Source organism: Clupea harengus, chromosome 10 (assembly GCF_900700415.2).
Source record: "Clupea harengus chromosome 10, Ch_v2.0.2, whole genome shotgun sequence".
Lineage (NCBI taxonomy): Eukaryota > Metazoa > Chordata > Actinopteri > Clupeiformes > Clupeidae > Clupea > Clupea harengus.
The window spans coordinates 19,969,146-19,978,184 of NC_045161.1; the positions used below are offsets into that span (position 1 = coordinate 19,969,146).

At 41.3% G+C, this 9,039-nt stretch overlaps 2 protein-coding genes across 2 annotated transcripts; both read right to left on the reverse strand.

Annotated features, from left to right (window-relative positions):
• Nucleotides 1–1,021: 1,021 nt before the first annotated feature.
• Nucleotides 1,022–5,575, reverse strand: LOC105900904 (mediator of RNA polymerase II transcription subunit 26). Its single transcript, XM_012828284.3, has 3 exons — nt 4,425–5,575; nt 3,149–3,223; nt 1,022–3,057 (listed from the first exon to the last, which is right to left on the reverse strand). Exons 1-3 carry the CDS (start codon nt 4,494–4,496, stop codon nt 1,399–1,401), a joined length of 1,806 nt encoding a protein of 601 aa, XP_012683738.2. The 5' UTR covers nt 4,497–5,575; the 3' UTR covers nt 1,022–1,398.
• Nucleotides 5,576–5,671: 96 nt separating this feature from the next.
• smim7 (small integral membrane protein 7) lies at nt 5,672–7,867 on the reverse strand. The gene is made up of 5 exons (XM_012828239.3): nt 7,753–7,867; nt 7,424–7,465; nt 6,592–6,644; nt 6,295–6,385; nt 5,672–6,172 (listed from the first exon to the last, which is right to left on the reverse strand). The coding sequence occupies exons 1-5, from the start codon at nt 7,776–7,778 to the stop codon at nt 6,157–6,159; spliced, it is 228 nt and encodes a 75-aa protein (XP_012683693.1). The 5' UTR covers nt 7,779–7,867; the 3' UTR covers nt 5,672–6,156.
• Between the last annotated feature and the right edge of the window lie 1,172 nt (nt 7,868–9,039).

Sequence of the window (9,039 nt, forward strand, 5' to 3'; positions counted from 1 at the left end):
AGCTCCTTTGTTCTTTACATCTAATTTTATGATGAGGTTAATCGCTTAGTATGTTGATCACTGATAAACTTTAAGAAAGGGTATCCTTAAATTGTATTTTAACACAATATGAAACATTCCAGATATTGCGTTGTGTCTGTTATCAAATTAATAAACAAGTCTGAATGCAATTGGGTTACATTTCCTTTTCATTTAAGACGTATAAATATGTGTAATACGTGTAAATATCCTTAGTAAATTTCAGATAGGATTCCATAAGGTAAAATACTTGGAGCAGTCAAGTAGACTGATGAAATTGTGAATGGTGATATCTACCTTTGAATGTGGAATAAACAAGTGCCTATTATACTAGTCCGTCATCAGGTGGTAGAATTCTGCTGCTGTTAAAGATGGTGCTCAAACTATTGCCCAACGGTGCTCCAACAAAACACATTGTGGTTAACAAATGTTTCAGCGCATTAGGTCAGATATAGTTTATCTTTGTCAACGTATTACATAGCTCCCAACTAATGTTCATGCCTACGCATTTGTGAGGAGTAGAAGGCCCCATTATGTGCTTACTGGATCATGTGCCATAGAGCTCCAAAAGTGAATCCACACTGCATCACCACACAAGGAGGGTCAACTATCGTACTTTAAGTTCCTCATAAGCTCCTACTTGGGTAAACAGATGTAAATAAAAAAAAAAACTACAGAACAGTATGAACAAAATATAGATGCATCACGCATAGTAACCTTATGAGGACACTGCAAACCCACTAAGCTGTTCTACATCAAATACTTTGATTGCTGGCCCTCTTTATCCATTGTTAATTGTGTATATTTCATGTCTATACCTGCTTTTATATGTCACGGAATCATGTATGCACCATGTACATATGCCACATGTCCTAATATGGCTCTGGGCTCTGTGAAGCACCTAGAGACAATTTCATTTAATTTGATTCTTCATAACATTGGCAACAATCCCATCACTCACCAAACAAAAATATTTTGTATATGTTATGGTAAACAAGTATAGTTTCAGCATATAAACAATTTATTTACTTCCGTTTTACTCACAGTACAAAGTCGAAACTAAATAGCATCATTTACCATTTTAATTTATGTTTTTTTTTTTATACAACAAAAGATAAATTAATAAAACACTTGCACATACACATATCAAAATGTGTACATTTTGCAGATTTGTGTCTCTGTCAGCAACTTGTATCTGAACAGAGACCAACCAGGAGGCAGAATGGAATGTTGGTAGGTAACACGCATGTCAACCCAAACGATATATATATATATAAAAAGTTCAAGATTGCCAGAGTTCATTTATCATCATCATCTCACTCATTCAAACAAGAGGGCCAAACGGCTCTCTTTTCACATAAAAATGAAAGGCTACAATTCTTAGTCTAGGCAGACATATGGCAAGATGTGTAATTTACCCTCGTCCCCATGGGGGGCTAATGATATGCACTCAGTCCAGTCGTGCCAACTGTCCTTGGTGTCGTAACAGCCGTTTACCCCAGGCCAGTGGTCTGTGTGTAATTTGTGGATGTCTTCTTTGGTGACCTCTCGCGTAACCCCAGGTAAGTGTTCTGCAGGCGCGTCGGGCACCAGAGCATGTGTTTTTCTCCCCTCCTTCATATGATGCTCCTCGTGCTTGAAGAACTCCGTCATGAAAAAGTGGGCCCCAGGGGTGTGTCCCCCCGAGGTCGTGAGCATGTTGCTCTGCAAGTTCAGATATGACTGGATGATTCCGTTTCGCGTCAGCTCTTTCCAGTTTGTCTGCTGGAGGGGGTTCGGCGGAGGCCCGGTGTTCTGCTTGTGTGGGTCTGTCCAGTGAGTTTCAGGCACGGTCGACGTGGGTGTGTCCTCCCTGGGTTGGGACTCCTTCAGCGCTAAGGGCTTAATCTGCCCGGTAACAGGGTCAAACGTCAGCTTACGGTCTTTTAACTTAGCAGGTTTTTTGCTGTCGTCTGTGTGCTGCCCGATCAGACTGACCGCGTAATCTCTGGACCGATACTTCTTCCTCTTCCTCTCAGAGTGGTGCGCGGCCCCTTCACTCTCCAGCTTGACCCCCTCTGTAGGGGGACCCCCGTCAGGCACAACCGTCACTGAGTGTAGCGAGGACACAGCATCATGCTTAGACCCCGGAGTCCCTTCACCGTGCCCAGAGCCCACGTCGGCCTGCCAGTCATGGGCCTTCTCCACCAGAGGCTGCCCGTCTTGACATGATTCTCTGAGAGCAGGGCTTGGTGAGTGCAAGGAGGGCCCAGAGCCGAAGCTGTCTGATGGCACTTTGGGGCTCGGAGCGGGACTTGAAATGGTGACTTTCACAGAGGGGGGAGGCCATCTTCCTAACGTTTCTGGAACGTTAGATTTGGGATTGACCGCAGCGGAGCAGGGACTCTTGGGGGGGTGCTGCACTACGCCTGTGGCAGTCAGGTCCTTCTTGGCCTGCTGCTGTGACACAGCGGTTTTAAGCAATAATGAAGCGCTAGGTGGTTTAGCAACAGCGGGGGAACTAGGGTGAGGCTTGACAGCATTGACAGGAACTTTGCTGGGTCTGTCGTGGTCATGGTAGTCTATGGAGTCCTTGTCTGACTGATGATGAAGTGAGTTGTTCACATCAAATGTGTTTAAAAGTGTATCTGGGCTTCCAGCAATGCCATTGGTTGGAGGCGGTGTGGCAACCGAGTGATGTTCAAAGGCTGACGTTTTGGAGATTTTGGCTAGTAAGTGCTGAGCATCTGTCTGTCCACCCTTGCGTTTTCGGTGACCTGATACCTCAACCTTTGGGTAGTTACAGTTAAGAAAATCATTTCTAATTTTCAGCTCAGGGGCAGATTTTCCTGAGACTGAGGTGACAGCTGGGGGCGAATAATCTATACGGCTGGAGAAGGCTCCTCCATTGGTTCCTGTGTACTCCTTGGGCGGCAGTTCACTTTGCCCTGGTTCAATCAGCTTCTGCCAGGTCCGCAATAGTTTTTTTGCCCGTTTAGCAAGGTCTTCATCCTTTGTCTTTTTCCTGACATCATTTATTAACTTACCAAGCCGAGTCTCCTGGAGATAATTAAATACACAGACAATTAAGTAACCAAATGTATACATTCATTCATTCATGTTTATGTATACTTTTAGTCATCTTTAGTACCTCAAGTGCTTCTTTGGTGATGGGGTATTTCTCCAAGTGTGAAATTACTTCCAAAACCGCAATCATATTGCGAATCTGCAGAAAAAACAGGCATATAATAATGACAACACATAAAACAGTGCACTAAGTATGTTGTACAGTATGTTATGTAAATGTATTTGGCCAAATTGGTCTAGTTCTTACACGGCAGTTGAAACCACAACTGCGCAGAGCAAGAGGCCCCTAAATTTGAATGAACTTTCAGTTGTGCACCTGTCTCTTAAACGTATCAACTGAAAAAAAGATCTGTGCTAGCGAAATGAACAGCCTTGAGTAGATCCTAGTTTAGCTAAAAAATACAACCATTAATTTATTTATCTGCCCTCACATGACAACAACTAAAATGTCAACTGGAACTCAAATATTTATTATGGGCATACTTCGATAGCCACATACAGTTTATATCACTGTTAAAAGTGTGTCCTTAAACCCTGTCCCGACTATTTGCCAACATTTTCTTTACTGCACTAAAGGGTATCGTACTAAGCTATGTTAAAAGGTGAGCTTGCCTTCCTCCTCTGCCCATAGTCAAGTATTTTAAATGTAAACTAACCCAGACAGTTAATTGGCAAGTGGTTAAAGTAAAATACACGTGATCGTCTAAAGGCTCTACTCGTTGTCAAATGAACAGATCTGAAACTGACTAAAGGAATGTTGGGCTAAGGCAGCTTAGATACAGCGTGTCATTTCCAACCTGGCTAATTTGAAACGAAGACTAAGAGACAAAAAGTAACACGGGAATGTTCACTAACGGCCAGCGTTTCAGGACAAACATTACATTCTGGACGCCTATTCCAAATAATTGATTTAAACAACTTTGACCAAACAGTAGTTTGCTAAGTTATCAAAGTTGAACTCTACCATTGGCCATTGCAGCCTTGCTAACATTCGTTAGCTAGCTAACTAACTAACTTACTCTCACAGACAGCTAGCGACAGTGATGGTATCTATAACTCAGTCATTTAAATCATTAAGCCGTTTTAATTTAATATATAAGGATAATTTCAACGTAGATATAACTAATACAAAACAAGTTAAGTAATGTTTAAAGCGTACTTAATGCTGGCCCACCGGTCAACACAAGTTGCATACTAAAGTTAGCTACGTTAGCTAGCCAAGTAGCTGAACGTTCCCACGTTATCTCGTCCTTATTTCTGCTGCCCAACAGTAGCAAGCTGTCTACCCATGCCAATACAGGATAACCTATATCCGTTAGCTGCCATTTGATGGTACTCACATTGCTTTGGCCATCAATAGCTTGCAGCAGCCGGTCTCTTATCTGCTGCGGGGTTGTGGAGGCCGCTGTCATTGCCTGGCAGTAGTGGGGACCTGCAGGCGGGGGGGAATCCTCCGAAGAGACGGGTGGGTGACTTGCAGACCTCACAGGCCTTTCGGGAGGTGAGCTAGTAAATGGAGCCCCATATTTTTCCCAGAGCTCATTTCTCTGACAGCGTTGACATTATATCAAGCATTACTGGATACGTCTTGGCTGGACGGGGTCCGACAGCTCATATTACCCTGTAGCTACAGCGAGCTACCACATCCACGCAGCACCGACTGGGGCTTCTGTGGTCTGTGTGGTTCACTGTTGTTGAAAAACGCTGTACAGATGCATGCTGGGAAATGGTACGAACGTCACGCGTAATGACTTGATGTCATTACGTAATAAAAAGTATCGACCCACTATCACTGAAAGTCAGTTAATTTCGCAAAAAATTCTTTGGATAATGTTAACGTGAAAAAAAACGTGCTTCCAAGTAGCAAAAGTATACACCGTGCTACCAGTTCTGAAGCATATTTCACTGCAAAGTAATTGTTACAGTGAGGTATGCATGCCCATATAAAAACTGAGAGGTTCATAAAAGCAAATTAGGATTTTTTTTTTTTTTTTCTGATCGGTCATTAACAAAGGCTCATGTAAGGTATGCTAAGATACTACTCCAACCCTCCTCATTGTTCCTTTCAAGATGCTATGTTGTTAGTATTTGTTTAGCATATACTGAGCCACTGCACGACCACATCCCCTCCCTTCAATAAACATGCCAGGTTTCCAGCAATACACTTTCCTGATCATTACAGCTGGACAGTTCAAATAAAAAAAATGTAATCAAAATTGTAGTACAGATCCTTGTCAGAGCATCTGTTTCGTAGCTATAAGAATAAAACCAACTAGCCTACATAGTGTACAACGTGTATCTCTTACAGGAGCTTTAAGCTTCCACCAGCTGCTTTGTACTATTGTTAATTCAGGGCATGTTAGACAGGGCATGACATCATGGGCATGACATCAAGTCCACTGTTGTCTTCATAAAGAAGCACTGTGGGTTTATGAGTTGCAAGGACCAAGATTGGTCAAACCTGGTTCATATTTTTGACATTTAATACATAGAGTCCTTCACCTCTCAATTAATGTACATTCACGCCAATGAAACTAGGTACCGGTTGCAGTAAATATACAAATAATAAAAGACTACACAGAGAGGAGAGGAGGCAGTTGAGAGTTTATATACCATCAAAAGATTCTGGCTGTTCATTATTCATTTAAATATACAGTCTACCATGGGTGGATGGCTAAAGCCTTTAACCGCATTATAAAATAGTTATGAACACAATAAGACAATGTTGGCAATTATGTCAGTAAAATGGCAAATGATGACATGAGGCTAAGATTTTCTGGCGCTGGGTAACTTGATCAAAGATATGGAGTTAACATACACATCCATGTTCCTAAAATAATCTCAAGTCAAGCTATACGTGTTTATACAATGTATGTTTATACTGCACATAAAATCAGTATTGCATTTCATAACATTTGCCAGCATCTCAAATCTGCATCAAATGCTCTTTATAAAAAAAAACAACAATACAACAAAGTATGAAACGGATTCATAAAGTTCCCATTTCTTTTCCCATTTCCCAAAAATATATACAACACTGAATATTTATATCTTCTTAGGTCCTTAGGATTCTCATGATCCAAACAGCCTGAAGAAAAGATGCAAAGTCATACAAGTAATTTAGAGAGAGTGAACATAACAGTTTGCACATGACTGTTTTACTATGCACCCAACATTACTGCTTAAAATATGTACAGGACCAATACTTACACAATCATGCAGAACATGATGAACACATTCCACAAGGCAATAAATATCCGAAAGTATCGTAGACTCAGCAGAAACTCTCTGATATTATCCCCTGAAAAAAATCAATGAGTTAAATGTCACTGATCTAGCTTTTTGGCTATAATTGGGTGCATTTACATTTGATTGTTCATGAATGTACACTGTCACTCTTGATCAAATAAACAAATTGATTGATTGAAAATTGATTGATTGATTGATTGATTAGAAGTATAGCCACAACCAGAAGTACAAGACTGGTGTGGGGGTGAGAAGACATACCTGTGGTCGGCCCATGGGGCTCATCTCCAAAGCCCTGAGACTCTTTCTTCTTTCTGTGAAATATCAAAATAATGCACAACATCCCACTGAATGTATTAGGGGATAACAACTAGCCAACCATTTAAACTCACTATCATATTTAATGAAGTCACCATCACCAGACAGAACTTGCAAATAATAAACAAACATGGATTAGAATTGAGTATTTTGTTGCACGCTGCTGTGACAGCCTGTCAGACAGACGTCTACTCACCCAGAATACCTAAGTATTAAATGCCTGAATGCCCACTCGGGCAGTTGCTCACTAATGCTGTCTACACAAAAATGTCTGCAATTCCCTGCTACTGCAACACGTACTAGGATACATTATTTGCCTTTCAAATACTTGAGCTAAGCAAAGTAAGATACCCAGCCTGTGCAAAGGCCTTCTCATTGATCCCTTTCTGTATAATCTATTACTTTTCTCGTCTGACTAGGTGTGATTATATATGGATGAGACTGAGTCTGTGCTTCACTGCCCTACCTTTACACCTTAACATGCAAATAAAATGTATTTCTGACATGACCATAGCACTGTTGATGAAGGTGGTGGGATGGATTATAATACCCTCTATAATACCCCCTGAAGTCTCATGATATACATAAAAGCTTTTGGCCTCACAGCCAATTAATTAGGCAAACAAGACAAATGGCCCAACAGAGAAACCTAACATAAACATAAACCGCACCACAACCAACACATTCTTACAATACTCATATAAATTAACCCCAAAACAACAATCGTATTGTAACTTCTTTGAGGCAAGCAGGCAGGCAAGATTAGGAAACTTACAGTTTAAAATTGAGAACTGCACCGGCATTCATCAGCAAAGTCCTACATGAAAAAGGCAAAGACTTTAATCAGTTAGGATACAAAACAATTGACGACAGAGATACCCTAGTAATGCTAAAGTTGTGTTAAATTAATCAGCACAAGCTAACTTACAAAGCTACAACGCAAGCCTAGCATCCTTTTAAGAAACACAGTATCGACCAGTTAATCGAATACATCTAGCTAATATTTGGATAGATCAGTAACATCAGGCCAGTATTTACTGTTTCTATGCTTATCTATCCATAAGTGACACGCTGGTATCCAACTGCAATTTGATTATTACTTACCCGAAAATCAAGAAATCCCCGATCATGGTGACAGAGTTTCTGAGCTGACGTTGAAACCGGAAGAGAGGAAGTGAACAAAAATCACTGTCCAATGAACGCACACAAACAAAAAAGCGTCACATATACGTGCATGCTGGACCATAGCAGCATGAGCGTCCTGCGTAGCCTAAAGTGAACTGTAATGTGCGCTGTCACCGAGCCTTCGGCTGCAATGGACCTCGAGAAAAGAACAGTAGGCTATCCAGTATGTATACAATGCTTTCTTTATGCACAGAGAAACAAGGAGTACTGCTGTTCATCTGTCCAAGCTTTATTCAGTAGGCGCAAGAATAAAGCATTAATGCATTGAGGATCCGTGTGCCCTCTAGTGTTTTGATAATGCATTGCAGTAATCTATATATGCAATCAAGTGGGGAACATCAACATGGGAGACCGGTAATGCCTCTTAAACTTCAACACAGACTATCAGGATGTTCTTTCTAGATCAGTAGGACGCTTTGAGGTTTTTGCTTGTCTGACTCTACGCTCCACAAATGCGTATAGTCTCCTCTGTGTCGCTTTCACTTCACTCACACTATAGCCCCTCTACTGCAGATACGCCAGGACAACGACTGAAGTTTGTTGGATAGACTGCTCTCTTAGATGTCACCACTAATATAATGTAAATAAGACAGCAAAAGAGGAGAAAAGATTTTGCACCCCCTCTGTAAAAATTCTGCTTTTCTGAGGAGGGGGGCCCTTTCATAAACATAGTGTGACTGTTCTTGTGTATTCTATAGTCTGACTGCAGAGCAGTTTTTGAGAACTATGAGTGTATTGTCCAGTGCCAGAGGTTTCAGTCACTGACTGCATCTTAATTAGTGAGTTCACACATACAGACACACCGGCTGCTCCTGACAGACCAGACCTACGACTCTTAATGGAGATAATTTCCAAATACTCAAGGTCGGAAGAAGCTTATCACCTCTGGTCTAAACATGCTCTTGTACATATGCAGACTAAGTGGCACCTAATAATCTAAGTTACACACACGCAGAAACACAGAAAAGCCATGTTCCTGCTTACATAAGTACATGATTCATATAAGGTAATTAATAACACAAGGCACTTGACAGTGGTACAGTGGTAGAGAAGTCGTTTAGTAATCAGAAGGTTGCTAGTTCGATTCCTTGTCGAAGCGTCCTTGAGCAAGACACTGAACCCCTAATTGCTCCTGATGTGCAGTGTGCCATCAGTGTAGATGTAAAATGTGTATACATTGTAAGTCGCACATATGTAAGTCGCTTT